The sequence below is a fragment of the Schistocerca cancellata genome, chromosome 9, assembly GCF_023864275.1.
Source record: "Schistocerca cancellata isolate TAMUIC-IGC-003103 chromosome 9, iqSchCanc2.1, whole genome shotgun sequence".
NCBI classification, from domain to species: domain Eukaryota; kingdom Metazoa; phylum Arthropoda; class Insecta; order Orthoptera; family Acrididae; genus Schistocerca; species Schistocerca cancellata.
The window spans coordinates 206,841,849-206,857,327 of NC_064634.1; the positions used below are offsets into that span (position 1 = coordinate 206,841,849).

General features: G+C 46.9%; 1 protein-coding gene across 1 annotated transcript in view; it reads left to right on the top strand.

Annotated features, from left to right (window-relative positions):
- Positions 1-15,479, top strand: part of LOC126101041 (transient receptor potential channel pyrexia-like) — a 272,305-nt gene that overhangs the window by 67,450 nt on the left and 189,376 nt on the right. The window contains exons 2-3 of the mRNA XM_049911705.1: positions 5,097-5,159; positions 5,426-5,488. Coding sequence (XP_049767662.1) covers positions 5,097-5,159; positions 5,426-5,488 — 126 coding nt within the window. The remainder of the gene's footprint in view (positions 1-5,096; positions 5,160-5,425; positions 5,489-15,479) is intronic.

Consider the following 15,479-nt stretch of genomic DNA (forward strand, 5'->3'; position numbering starts at 1 on the left):
CTTAAACCTAACTAACCTAAGGACATCACACACATCCATGCCCGAGGCAGGATTCGAACCTGCGACCGTAGCAGTCGATATCGAGATACGTGCCTCCAGTAACAGTGTTCTCTGCAAAGAGAAACTGACCATACACTTTTTCCCGTGAAACTGTACAAAACACATTAAATTTTGGAGAGTCTCTCTCATGTTGCATAAATTCATGCGGTTGTTCCATACCCCCATATTCTCATATTATGAAGGTTTACCTTTCCATTTACATGTAATGTTGTTTCGTCACTAAACGCTAAGCATGGAAGAAAACTGTCGACCTTCATCTTACCAAGAACGAAATTACAGAACTCCACGTGTTGTTTGTCACATCCACGAAGAGCTTGAAGTGGCTGAATTTCGTATGGTTTCATGTGTAAATGTCGATGCAACACACGCCAGACGGACATCAGGGGCTGCATGGTGAACAGATTTCTGCGGACTCCTTGCGAAACTAAGGCGGATGCGTTGGACGTCCGTGTCAGACAGCCACGGACGGCCCAGCGATTTGCCTTTACACAAACAACCTGTTTATCGGAATTGTTCATGCCATCGTCTAATGCTCTGTGCTGTAGGAGGATCCACACTGTACCTAGTACGAAAATCACACTGAACCCGCACTGTGCAAAACGTAGAACACAAAATGCTTTCTGTTGTCCCGACACCCTGGAACTGAAGTGGGCGCTCAGTGCTGCTACCTAGCTGGAAGCATGTAAAACTCGAGAGTGTGCTCTTTCCATCAGTACATTTTTCACGCACATATTTCAAATAACATAATAGTTCTGATTTTTTAAAATCGGATGATTCTTTTTGATACACCCTTGTAACACTCCCTATTAATTTTATGTATCCCGGTCGATCGGGATCTGAATGGCAGCCCAAATAATAGTTAATTAATGTGACCGTGTACCTAACGGGGCTGGCAATCGGAATGGACTGCTACGGAGTTGTTACATTCCATTCTGTCCTTCTCAACTGCTGCAATAATGAAATGTCTGGTAACAAGAAGAACACCAACACAGCTTCACTAAACAAAACCTATATTCTTACCAAAAACCACAAAGATAAGGAGACAGCCACTGCCTTCGTCAATACACTGTTAATAACGGCTAATCTCAGCACAGGCTTCTTCCTTATTCATTATCGTCACACGCTAATCCAGTCACTGCAATCCAACACTGCAATCCAAATAATGCCGGCGCGGTAGACGCGGAATCTCAATAACGGCACATAAATATCACTGAATCACTCTCGTAATTATACTTTCTCACTGTCCCGTATAATACTAACACAAAGGGGTTGAACCGCGGCGATGGCCACTCCCTTTGTCGGTAATTTCTATCAATTTCTGGCTTCTGCTCAGCTCTGCCCGCCTCGCGGGGACCTATAACACGCACTAACTGACTCAACTCTCGCTCTCGCGACCCGACACACTATCGATAGTTGCCCTGTCGACCTGTGTGAGTGCAAACCTAGTAGTAAGGGCCTGCGGACCCCTTACACCCTGTACATCAAGTGACTGACGATAGAGGGAAGTACAAACATGTTCCGGAAATGACAGGAATATAGCAATGTAAGTAAGGACTGAAATAAAGAAGGAGTGCAGGGAAGCCAAGATGAGGTAACTGCAGGAGAAATGTAAAGAACGCCGAAAAGAAATTGTTGCCGCTACGGTCGCAGATTCGAATCCTGCCTCGGGCATGGATGTGTGTGATGTCCTTAGGTTAGTTAGTGCTCAGAGCCATTTTAATTAAAAGCAAGGGCGTCAACATTAAGAGTGCAATGGGGATTCCATTGGCAAACGCAGAGGAAAGAGCAGATAGGTCGGAAGAGTACACTGAAAGCTCTGAGTAGGTGATGAATTGTCCGATGATGTGATAGAAGAAATTTGAATCGATATGGAAGGCATAGGGAATCCAGTGTTAACCAGAATCTAAGAGAGGTTTCAAGCACTAGAGATCACATGAGGCAGAAGCGATAGACAGCATCCCTTCAGAATTTGTAAAATTATTGGGGAAAGTGGCAACGAAAGGACTATACAAATTAGACATCTGTTAGACTGGTGCCATACCAGCAGACTTTCGGAAAAATGTCATCCACAAAATTCCAAAAACTGGAGGAGCAGATAATAGCCTAACAGTAATAATCAAAACGCATCCAAGCCGTTGACAAGAATAATATGCAGAAGAATGGAAAAAAAATTGAAGATCTGCTAGACGACGATCAGTTTGGCTTTAGGAAAGGCAGAGCCACCAGACTGGCAATTCTGACGTTGGAGCTGATAATGCAAGACCTAAGAAACATCAAGACATATTCCTAGGATTTGTGGACCTAGAGAAGCGGTCGACAGTGTAAAATGGTGCAAGATGTTCGGAATTCTGAAAAGAAACTGGAAAGAAAGAGAGTAGTAATATACTATATGTACAATAACTAAGAGAGAACAATAAGGCTGGATGGAAGACCAAGAGCGAAGTACTGGGACCGAAATGGTTTTAAGACAGCAAAGTAGGTTTTCACCCTTACTGTACAGTCTACACATCGAAGAAACAATGCGGGAAGTAAAAGAACGTGTCAAAAGTTTTTATCCTAGAGGGGTAGGATGTCAATAATAAAATACGTTGATGAGTTTGCTATCGTGAGTGAAACTAAAAAAAGAATTACAGTTTGTGTTGAACGGAATGAAGAATATCTAATGTGTACAGAATATAGACAGAGTATACCGAGGAGAGATGAAAGTACTGCGGAGTAGCAGAAATGAGAGTCAGAAGAAACATCATCAAAACTGGTGGCCACGAAGCAGGCAAAGTGGAGGAATTCTGCTACCGTGGAAACAGAATAACAAATGACCCACGAAACTAGGAGGACACAAAAAGTGGGCTAGCACAGGCAAATAGGGCATTCCTGGCCAAAAGAACGCTACTGTTATGAAACATGAGCGTTAATACGACGAAGAAATTTCTGAGTGTGTGCGTTGGAACACAGGATTTCATGGTATTGGATCATGGAATACGGGAAATTTGGAAAAGGAGAGATTAGATGTGGTGCTGCGGAACATTGTCGAAAATTTGGTGTACTTATAAGAAATGAGTAGGTTCTCTGGGGGATAACTCCCATGGTACTACAGGAATATGTTGAGGGTTAAAACAACTGGGAAAACAGAGATTGAAATACATAAGGCAAGTAATTGAGGACATAGGGTGCAAGGCTACTATCAAATGAAAAGGCTGGCAAGGAGAGTAATTTGTGGTGGACCCATCCAACCAGTCAGGAGAGAGAGAACACAAAAAGAGATTTTACCCTACACCTCAGATTGCAAAAATAACTAATAATACTGGAACTAATGAAAAGAGACAGAGGGAGGATGGCAAGAAGAATGGAAATGAGAAAGAAAGACAGAAATTTGCCATTATTACAAAAAAATGTCTAGGAGGCAAGTAATAGGATTTTTTTTAATTGGTTAACTTCAATTAATTCCAGATGCTAATATGATCTACGTACTGTTTACTTTTCGCCCTTGCTTTAGAAACATCGTCAACACGAAAACAAGTCGACAGTGTACCGCATTATTTTTTATTTCTCCGCCTACGTGATAGTGTAGATAATGAAGACCCAGTCTCTGCTACAGACAAGAATTCAGATGACAACTTATGCTCTACTAGACCTATTTCCCTTTATTCCTATCCTAGCACTGAGCCGATTCACTCCATACCCTCCACTCCATGTTACATATCTCTACACTGGACACTTATTATTCAGTTGCGTGCTCTCTGTCAATTGTCTCTGAGAAGATGGAAGCCATATTTACTCAAGAAGGCGAATTTCAGCTCATTACCCACTGGCTCGTAGACGGTCCCGAAAGACCGCACTCGCACATCTCAGATTCATACTTGATTAAATAAAGCACATTTTCTCGTAAACCGTGTATTGACTACATCTGTTTCTACCCGAAATCTGTCAAACCGCATCAATTCAGCCTCGCGACCCTATCACGACACTTAAATAACTGAAACGTCCTGGCAGATTAAAACTGGGTGCCGGACCGAGACTCGCACTCGGAACCTTCGCCTTTCGCGGGTAAGTGCTCTGCCGACTGAGCTACCCAAGCACGACTTACGACCCGGGACTCACAGATTCAGTTTAGCCAGTACCTCATCTCCTACATTCCAGACTTCAAAGAAGGTCCCCTGCGAACCTTGCAGAACTAGCATTCCTGGAAGGAAGGATATTGCGGAGACATGGGGGACGTTTTCAGAATGAAATTTTCACTCTGAAGCTGTGAAGATGGGTCCTGAGTCGTGCTTGGGTAATTCCGTTGTAAGAGCACTTTCCCGCGAAAGGTAAAGGTCCCGAGTTCGAGTCTCGGTCCGGCAGACAATTTTAATCTGCCAGGAAGTTTCATACTAGCAGACACACCGCTACAGTGCGAAAATTTCATTCTGGAGACTTAAATAACTATTGCGTTCGCTTATAATCGCTGCGTCAATGAAGCGATTGATAAACAATACGTGGATGTCCTCTTATACGTAACCGATGCTCGTAAATACGACGACAGTCTGATTCATCGCCCCCTGACTTCACTGTAACACATAATAACGTGAATTACCTCAAGCAATTCGCATTCCATTGTGGTTCCAGAGTGTCACTTGTAAACAACTGATACGGAACACTGAAGGCATAGAAGTAGAACAACAGCTAATTACGAGTGGTTTACGGTGAAATGTGAACCATAATCAACACATGTCTCTCTTGCGCACAACTACTGAACGATGGGCTGTATCCCTGTTCGCTCCCTGGTAGTCATCTCTATCGCTAGGGGGGTGGGGGGGGGGAGGGAGCGGGGGTGGGCTGTCAGAGGGAAGATAGGCAAAGTTACGTTAGCGTAATCTAGCCTACATTCTTTGAAAAAAGAAAGACCATTCTTTATATAAAAAAAATTCATGTCGGTTCCTATACACCTCGTCTGTTTCAGTTGTCTTCTGTCGAGATCTTATTGTTCGTACTTTTAGTGCTAGATCGCACGTTTGCTGTGCAACATGCTGACATGCCGCTGTGCATTCTGATTGCAGATCGGCGCAGCGCTGGGAAGTCCCTACAGGGCGATCTGAGGCTGAATGACGTCACCACGCCAGGTAGGACACAACTCCACTCTGGCTTTTGTTCTAATTCATTACAGTAAGAATCGCTCGTTAGCATCTTCGTCTAATATCCTTTCGGACAACCGTGGCATAAAGAAAGTTGAAAACAGTTGCTTTGATGCTCTGTACACCATGCTTAGTATTGAATGCCATCTGTTTCAGTTGCCTTCTACGGCAATATTGTTGCTCGCGTTTTTAGTGCTAGATTGAAAATTTCCTGTGCAACATGCTTATATGCTGCTCTGCATTCCTGTTTACAGATCGGCGCAGTGCTGGGAAGTCCCTACAGGGCGACATGAGGAAGAGTGACGTTCCCTCACCAGGTATGACAAACTCAACATGCCTTTTAATATTTTAAAGTGGCAAGTCCCTATGCGTAGGTAATTTATGATTTCTGGAGACCTTCTGAATTCCATCATAACAGCAGTGCATCTGCACAAATCAGGTGGCATAATACTTGTCGAAAGCGAAACTCATCGAGCTGGGGTAGATCTGATGGAGGCAGATATTATGTTCATGGTAGTATTCAATGGGATGTTGACAGGCTTTGTATGTTGAACTGTTCATCCAGGCACGTGTACAATACTCAGCACTTGAGTACACCAAACCTAAGGCAGAGGAACGCAGCATCCTCAGGTAGTTCCATACAACTTATGGAGGATGTTGTTATGTGTCTTCAGTGTCTGTGCTATATTTAGCGGCAGCTTGCTTTAAAATTGATAAGTATAAATTATTGCAGTTGGGTAGGAGTCAGATCCTGTACTATTCAAATTTTAACGACTGTGTTGCTTGACTCAACCACTGCAATAAGTATTTATTCACACACATAAAAAAGTTTTGCGTCATCCCAGTTCCCAGAACTCCTGAAGATAGACGTTGACTGCGGATGTTGTATCACAGACACAGTCCCTTAGACTCTTCAGAGATGTCACTAAACCCGCCCAAAGATGTAAACAACCAGGCATGAGCAGCGCCTATTAGACGGAGGGGGTCCGATAGCCGATCAGTTCCAGTCGTTTTACCAGGAAGGAGATACACGGCTCGTGTCGTCTGTAGTTCAACCATGCCTAGACGGTCAATACCGCGGTTCGATCGTGTCCGCATTGTTACTTTGTGCCAGGAAGGGCTCTCAGAGATACAGAGAGACAGGAACTGTCGATGACATGCCTCGCTCAGGCCGCCCAAGGTCTACTACTGCAGTGGATGACCGCTACGTACGGATTATGGCTCGGAGGAACCCTGACAGTAACGTCACCATGTTGAATAACGCTTTTCGATCAGCCCCAAGACGTCGTGTTCGACTCAAACTGTGCGCAATAGGCTGCATGATGCGCAACTTCACTCCCGACGTCCATGCCAAGGTCCATCATTGCCACCACGACACCATGCAGCGCGGCACAGATGGGCCCAACAACATGCCGAATAGACCGCTCAGGATTGGCATCATGTTCTTTTCGCGGATGAGTGTCGCATATACCTTCAACCAGACAATCGTTGGAGACGTGTTTCGAGACAACCCGGTTGCACGCCTTAGACGCACTGTCCAGCGAGTGTAGCAAGGTCGAGGTTTCCTGTGAGGCCGACGTACGCCGCTGATGGTCATGGAAGGCGCCGTAACGGCTGTGCGATACGTAAATGCCATCCTCCGACCGATAGTGCAACCATATCGACAGCATATGGACGAGGTATTCGTCTTCATGGACAACAATTCGCGCTCCCATCGTCCACATCTTGTGAATGACTTCCTTTAGGATAACGACATCGGTCGACTAGAGTGGCCAGCATGTTCTCCAGACATGAACGCTATCGAGCATGCCTGGGATAGATTGAAATGCGTTATTTATGGATGATGTGACCCACCAACCACTCTGAGGGATCTAAGCGGAATCGCCGTTGCGGACAGGGACAACCTGGACCAAGAGTGTCTTGTTGAACTTGTGGATAGTATTGCACGACGAATACAGACATGGATCAATGCAAGAGGACGTGCTATTGGGTATTAGAGGTACCAATGTGTACAGAAATCTGGACCATAAACCTCTGAAGGTCTCGCTGTATGCTGGTACAACATCCAATGTGTAGTTTTCACCAGCAATACAAGGGCGAAAACGATGTTTATGTTGATCTCTATTCCAACGTTCTGTACAGGTTACGGAACTCTCGGAACCGAGGTGATGCAAAACATTTTTTGATGTGTGTATGGTTTTTAAAGACAATATTAAATACAATAAAGCAATAAAACGTGTAATTTGCAGGGAGATATTTAAATATTTAATATAATGAGTTGTGTCATTCATTGCCATCAGGAAATCGTCGAAATTTCCAACATATGCCCTGTTGGGAGATTCTGTAACAATGACGTATGGTTTGCCTGGCTGCACCACAATTACATTTTGGAGACGGAGTCTTACCCCATGTATGAAGAAAGTCCATGATTCTGCCACCATTCGTGCATATTCTACTGATCGGTGTCCACGTTCTGCGAGATTGGTGGTAGGCAGGGAATTTCTTTCTGATGCAGGACAAGTTCTGGCAATGTGTGGGGCAAGCCTCTGTCCAGTGCCACTTCCATGAGTCTGTTAAACTTAACTGAGATATGTGCACTTCCACAGCTGTTTTCATGGACGGTTTTCTTGATCGAAGACGGTTTCTTTCTAGGATAGCCACGTCTTTGTGTATAGGGAGTTGCGGGTTGCCTTGTATGCGTTTAAACCCACGGAGAAGAGCTTCCTTTGGTCGAAGTCCGGGGGGGAGGGGGGGGGGGGGCGGAATGTGGCTCAAGATGGTCAGCCATTCGACGGTTGTTGATCTTAGTTTATCACTGATGACAATTCTCATTGTGTTCTTCAGCTGTGGGTAGAGTGTTTGTATGTGTGCGCTCTTGAGTCATACAGGAGCACCATATTCGGCAGCAGAGTAAACTATTCCAAGCGCTGAAGTGCGCAGATTTTCAGCAGCGGAAACTCAGGTTGTTGCGCACTGCTTATGTAGGATATTGTTCCTAGTTCGTATCTTCACAGCGGTGTTTTCCCGATGGTCCTTGTAGGGCAGTGTCCGGTCCAGTGTAACTGCTAGATCTTGTAGATAATGAATGTGGTGAAGCAGACTGTCACCAAAATACATCTGGAGCTGACTTTTCATGCTTTCCCGACGGATCTGTTGCAAATACACTTCTCGGGTTTGCCGCCAGATCGTATTGTGTAACTCGCACAATATTTCGTCGCTGCAACTTCTCGACATCATCTGGTGGTGGTAGCTACTGCTGTCACTACTGCACGGCGTGACTGATGGTAATCGCGTGACGGCGTCGAAATTTATCGCGCCGGGAGCAGGCAATACATGTGCGCGAGAAGACGCTAGTAGGGGCGCCCTTTCAAAGGAACCATACCTGCATTTGCCTTAAGCGATTTAGGAAAACCACGGAAAACCTAAATCAGGATGGCCGGACGGGTTTTGAACCGTCGTCCTCCCGAATGCGAGACCAGTGTGTTAATCACTGCGCCACCTCGCTCGGTTTCTTTTCCATAAGTCAATTATTATTTTAATCAACGACAATAATACAGGGCTAATATAAGTGAGTCATTCGTTTTCAGAGTTCTATATTTCCCTAAGTATTTAAACCCCTCCTGAACAGACCATCAAGGCCCAACGCTACTGACCGACCGCCGTGTCATACTCAGCTCGTAGGCATCACTGGATTCGGATATGGAGGGGCATGTGGTCAGCTCTCCCGGACGTATGTCAGTTTCCGAGACCGGAGCCGCTACTTCTCAATCAAGTTGCTCCTTAGTTTACCTCACAAGGGCGGAATGCACCCTCGCTTGCCAACAGCACTCGGCAGACCGGATGGTCACCCATCCGAGTCCTAGCCCAGCCCGATAGCGCTTAACTTTGGTGACCTGACGGGAACCGGTGTTACCACAGCGGAAGGCCGTTGGGTCCCTACGTATTTCGTATACAAATATGATTGATGCATAAATAGAACAGTAAACTCACTGAATTTGCACTGTGTCCAAAAGTTGGCCTTACATGTCCAGTGTCTTGAGAAAATGGGACAAAGGAAGAAAAGAGTTTTTGGGTGTTAGAATACACGGGATGTATATCTGTTACAACAGTACAACAGTCAGAAGGAATTACGGAAAAGAACCAGTATGTAAAAAGAGCATTGTGTGTTGTTATCAAAAATTTAGGGGCGGTCGTTGTCTGTATAAATAGAAAAATGCCGGTCGACCAAATGTGGCAGATGCAGCCGTGGGGAGGGCGAGGGAAAGTTTCGTACGCAGTCGACAAAATCAACTGTCCGCGCAAGCTACAAACTTGGAATACCGCAGCAAACTGTGTGGAAGATTATGCAAGGCAGTTCGACGATTAAAATCGGAAGGTTAAGGCCTGTGACTTCAGTTTTGTATCACAATGCGGAAGCGTTTGATATACGTCGTTTGATATACAGCGACGAGACAACCTTCCAGTTTCCAGAATGAAATTTCCACTCTGCAGCGGAGTGTACGCTTATATGAAACTTCCTGGAGGCTTAAAACTGTGTGCCGGACCGAGACACGAACTCGGGACCTGGCCAGCAAAGGCAAAGGTCCCGAGTTCGAGTCTCGGTCTCACCCACAGTTTTAATCTGCCAGGAAGTTTCATATAAGCGCACACTCCGCTGCAGACTGAAAATTTCATTCTGGAAACATCCCCCAGGCTGTGGCTAAGCCGTGTCTCCGCAGTATCCTTTTCCTCCGGAGTGCTAGTTCAGCAACGTTCACAGAAGGGCTTCTGTGAAGTCTGGAAGGTAGGAGACGAGGTACTGGCAGAATTGACCCTGTGGGGACGGATCCTGAGTCGTGAATGGGTAGCTCTGATGACAGAGTCCTTTCCCGCGAAAGGCAAGGATCAGGAAATTTTGATCGCCACAAAATGAGGGCGTGGAGCTCTGAAAATTTTTACGAAGTTCTGGCGCGTGGACGAGGTTCGCCGAAAGTTTATGTTTTCTGTGCAGTGTCACAGACGAAGCTGCATGGGCCGTTTGTCTTCTGTGAGAAGACTGTGATGGGTACCTCTTACCTTGATATGTTACTATTGGATTATTTCCACAACTGACTGCTGACTCAGAGAATGTCAGAAAATTTGTCCTCCCAGCAAGACGGACAACCTTCCTAATGGAGCATTGATGTTTGTCGGTACCAAAACGGCAAAATTCCGCATAGCTTGATTGGGCGTACTGGTGATGATATGTGGCTCTGTTACCAAGACGCCCAGGCCGCCTGACCTGAAGCCTTATGAACTTTTCCTTTTGGGTGCACTAAGGACCGTGCATAAGTGCTCCCGTTACCGTGAACACTGGGCCAGCTCAAACAGCGCATCACTGCTGCTGCAATGACAATTGACAGGCTGCTGCTACGTAAGGTACGGAAAGAAGATGACTAGCGCTTGGACGTGTGTCATGTGACCATAGGGGCACTCACAGAACATTAGTAGAGTCCAAAATGCAAGCTTGGGTTGTTTACTGTTCTGTTCATGCATTAGTCACATGTATACACGTAATAATTTGAAAAATATAGAGGTCTGAAAACAAATTAATCATTTATAGTAGCTCTGTATTATTGAAATAACGAAATGTATTCTGCACAGAATGAATAACCATGACCCCCAGTTGAAATGCATATCTTCAGTATATTTTTATAGTTTTGACTTTTCAGAAAATCGCGAAACTTTTAAAGTGCATCGAAAAAGTGTAACGTGCTGTAAAATTCCACAGTTGTTGTTCTTGTTTTTTCTATTAATATTCTTGTCTCTTTTTCCTTTGTAATTGCACCTCACGTGGCGTGGTGAATGTTTCAAGCTGCCGTTCGATTAGATGATGCCGTGTTCGGAAATATACATCGTCTTGGTGTAATAAGGGAAGTGTTAATCTTGTCAGGCGATACGTTTCCAGCACTCCATGATCCAATTTCGATGTTCCCGTTTTAATTATTTATTTATTTATTATTTGTCTGCGTGGTTCTGTACGACCATGTGTCCCAGATATATTTGGTTGTGGGACTTCACTGGTCTCACAAAGATATGATTTTATGTATATCAACTGAAGCGCAGAGTGATTATTAATACCAAGACTGGTAATTCAACCCGGGTTTCCTGCTTACTAGGCAGTTGCGGTAGACACTATGCCACCCTGGCTTAGCGGTTCACGCAACTGCACCGATTACCCTTACACGCCTCCCTCCTAGGTCCAAATTCTCACTGCCTAGTAAACAGGAGACCCTGGTTCAGTTTACGGTCTTGGTATTCGCAGCTTTAGTCTGTTTACATAAAATCTGTATCTGTATGAGACCGGTAAAGTCTCTGAACTGGCGCCATTTCATTTGTAGATTATGTGATGAAAAGTACTCGGACCCCCCCCCCCCCCAAAAAAAAACCATACATCTTTCATATTAGGTGTCATGTGCTGTCACCTAATGCCATTTAATCCATATCAGCGACCTCAGTAGTCATTAGACATCGTGAGAGAGCAGAATGGGGCACTCCGCGGAACTCACTGACTTCGGACGTGGTCAGGTGATTGGGTGTCACTTAAACGTCTGTATGCGAGATTTCCACACTCCTAAACACCCCTAGGTCCACTGTTTCTGATGTGATAGTGAAGTGGAAACGTGAAAGGACGCGTACAGCAAAAAAAAAAAAAAAAAAAAAGCGTACAGGCCGACCTCGTCTGAAGACTGGCAGAGACCGCGGACAGTTGAAGAGGGTCGAAAAGTGTAATAGACAGACATCTACCCAGACAATCACACTGCAATTCTAAATTGCATCAGGATCCTCTGCAATTACTATGACAGTTAAGCAGAAGGTGAGAAAACTTGGATTTCATGGTCGAGAGGCTGCTCATAAGCCATACGTCACGCCAGTAAATGCCAAACAACGCCGGGCTTGGTGTAAGGAGCGTTAACATTGGACGACTGAACAGTGGAAAAACGTTATGTGAAGTGACGAATTACGGTACACAATGTGGCGATCCGATGGCAGGGTGTGGATATGGCGATTGCCCGGTGAACGTCATCTGCCAGCGTGTTCAAGACGCTTATGTCAGCGGATCTCTCCACTGGTGATCAGTATCGTCAGTAGAGACATTCGTTACTCCTCTCTGCTCTGATTATATACACTACTGGCCAGCCGGCCGGCGTGGCCGAGCTGTTCTAGGCGCTACAGGCTGGAACCGCGCGCCCACTGCGGTCGCAGGTTCGAATCCTGCCTCGGGCATGGATGTGTGTGATGTCCTTAGGTTAGTTAGGCATAAGTAGTTCTAAGTTCTAGGGGACTGATGAAGTTAAGTCCCATAGTGCTCAGAGCCATTTGAACCACTACTGGCCATTAAAATTGCTACAGACGCGAAATTTAACTGAGAGGAAGAAGATGCTGTGATATGCAAATGATTAGCTTTCCAGAGCATTCACACAAGGTTCGAGGCGGTGGCGACACCTACAACATGCTGACATGAGAAAAGTTTCCAACCGATTTCTCATACACAAACAGCAGTTGACAGGCGTTGCCTGGTGAAACGTTGTTGTGATGCCTCGTCTAAGCAGGAAAAATGCGTACCATCACGTTTCCGACTTTGATAAAGGTCGGATTGTAGCCTATCACGATTGCGGTTTATCGTATCGCGACATTGCTGCTCGCATTGGTCGAGATCCAATGACTGTTAGCAGAATATGGAATCGGTGGGTTCAGGAGGGTAATACGCAACGCCGTGCTGGATCCCAACGGCCTCGTATCACTAGCAGTCGAGATGGCAGGCATCTTATCCGCATGGCTGTAACAGATCGTGCAGCCACGTCTCGATCCCTGAGTCAACAGATGGGGACGTTTGCAAGACAACAACCATCTGCACGAACAGTTCGACGACGTTTGCAGCAGCATGGACTATCAGCTCGGAGACCATGGCTGCGGTTACCCTTGACGCTGCATCACAGACAGGAGCGCCTGCGATGGTGTACTCCACGACGAACCTGGGTGCACGAATGGCAAAACGTCATTTTTTCGGGTGAATCAGCATCATGATGGTCGCATCCGTGTTTGGCGACATCGAGGTGAACACACATTGGAAGCGTGTATTCGTCATCACCATACTGGCGTATCACCCGGCGTGATGGTATGAGGTGCCATTGGTTACACTTTTCGGTCACCTCTTGTTCTCAATGATGGCACTTTGAACAGTGGACGTTACATTTCAGATGTGTTACGACCCGTGGCTCTACCCTTCATTCGATCCCTGCGAAACCCTGCATTTCAGCAAGATAATGCGCGGCCGCATGTTGCAGGTCCTGTGCGGTCCTTTCTGGATACAGAAAATGTTCGACTGCTGCCCTGGCCAGCACATTCTCCAGATCTCTCACCAACTGAAAACGTCTGGTCAGTGGTGGCCGAGACAACTGGCTAGCCGCCAGTCGCTAGTCTTGAAGAACTGTGGTATCGTGTTGAAGCTGCATGGGCAGCTGTACCCGTACATGCCATCCAAGCTCTGTTTGACTCAAGGCCCAGGCGTATCAAGGCCAGAGCTGGTTGTTCTGGGTACTGATTTCTCAGGATCTATGCACCCAAATTGCGTAAAAATGTAGTCACATGTCAGTTATAGTATAATACACTCCTGGAAATGGAAAAAAAGAACACATTGACACCGGTGTGTCAGACCCACCATACTTGCTCCGGACACTGCGAGAGGGCTGTACAAGCAATGATCACACGCACGGCACAGCGGACACACCAGGAACCGCGGTGTTGGCCGTCGAATGGCGCTAGCTGCGCAGCATTTGTGCACCGCCGCCGTCAGTGTCAGCCAGTTTGCCGTGGCATACGGAGCTCCATCGCAGTCTTTAACACTGGTAGCATGCCGCGACAGCGTGCACGTGAACCGTATGTGCAGCTGACGGACTTTGAGCGAGGGCGTATAGTGGGCATGCGGGAGGCCGGGTGGACGTACCGCCGAATTGCTCAACACGTGGGGCGTGAGGTCTCCATAGTACATCGATGTTGTCACCAGTGGTCGGCGGAAGGTGCACGTGCCCGTCGACCTGGGACCGGATCGCAGCGACGCACGGATGCACGCCAAGACCGTAGGATCCTACGCAGTGCCGTAGGGGACCGCACCGCCACTTCCCAGTAAATTAGGGACACTGTTGCTCCTGGGGCCCGTCGACCTGGGACCGGATCGCAGCGACGCACGGATGCACGCCAAGACCGTAGGATCCTACGCAGTGCCGTAGGGGACCGCACCGCCACTTCCCAGCAAATTAGGGACACTGTTGCTCCTGGGGTATCGGCGAGGACCATTCGCAACCGTCTCCATGAAGCTGGGCTACGGTCCCGCACACCGTTAGGCCGTCTTCCGCTCACTCCCCAACATCGTGCAGCCCGCCTCCAGTGGTGTCGCGACAGGCGTGAATGGAGGGACGAATGGAGACGTGTCGTCTTCAGCGATGAGAGTCGCTTCTGCCTTGGTGCCAATGATGGTCGTATGCGTGTTTGGCGCCGTGCTGGTGAGCGCCACAATCAGGACTGCATACGACCGAGGCACACAGGGCCAACACCCGGCATCATGGTGTGGGGAGCGATCTCCTACACTGGCCGTACACCACTGGTGATCGTCGAGGGGACACTGAATAGTGCACGGTACATCCAAACCGTCATCGAACCCATCGTTCTACCATTCCTAGACCGGCAAGGGAACTTGCTGTTCCAACAGGACAATGCACGTCCGCATGTATCCCGTGCCACCCAACGTGCTCTAGAAGGTGTAAGTCAACTACCCTGGCCAGCAAGATCTCCGGATCTGTCCCCCATTGAGGATGTTTGGGCCTGGATGAAGCGTCGTCTCACGCGGTCTGCACGTCCAGCACGAACGCTGGTCCAACTGAGGCGCCAGGTGGAAATGGCATGGCAAGCCGTTCCACAGGACTACATCCAGCATCTCTACGATCGTCTCCATGGGAGAATAGCAGCCTGCATTGCTGCGAAAGGTGGATATACACTGTACTAGTGCCGACATTGTGCATGCTCTGTTGCCTGTGTCTATGTGCCTGTGGTTCTGTCAGTGTGTTCATGTGATGTATCTGACCCCAGGAATGTGTCAATAATGTTTCCCCTTCCTGGGACAATGAATTCACGGTGTTCTTATTTCAATTTCCAGGAGTGTATATTTGTCCTATGAATGCCCTTTTATCATCTGCATTTTTTCTTGGTGTAGCAATTTTAATGGGCAGTAGTGTATAAGGAGTAGTCAAATGAAAACGAGACAATGGGGAAAAAGCACGTAAACTTTCTATT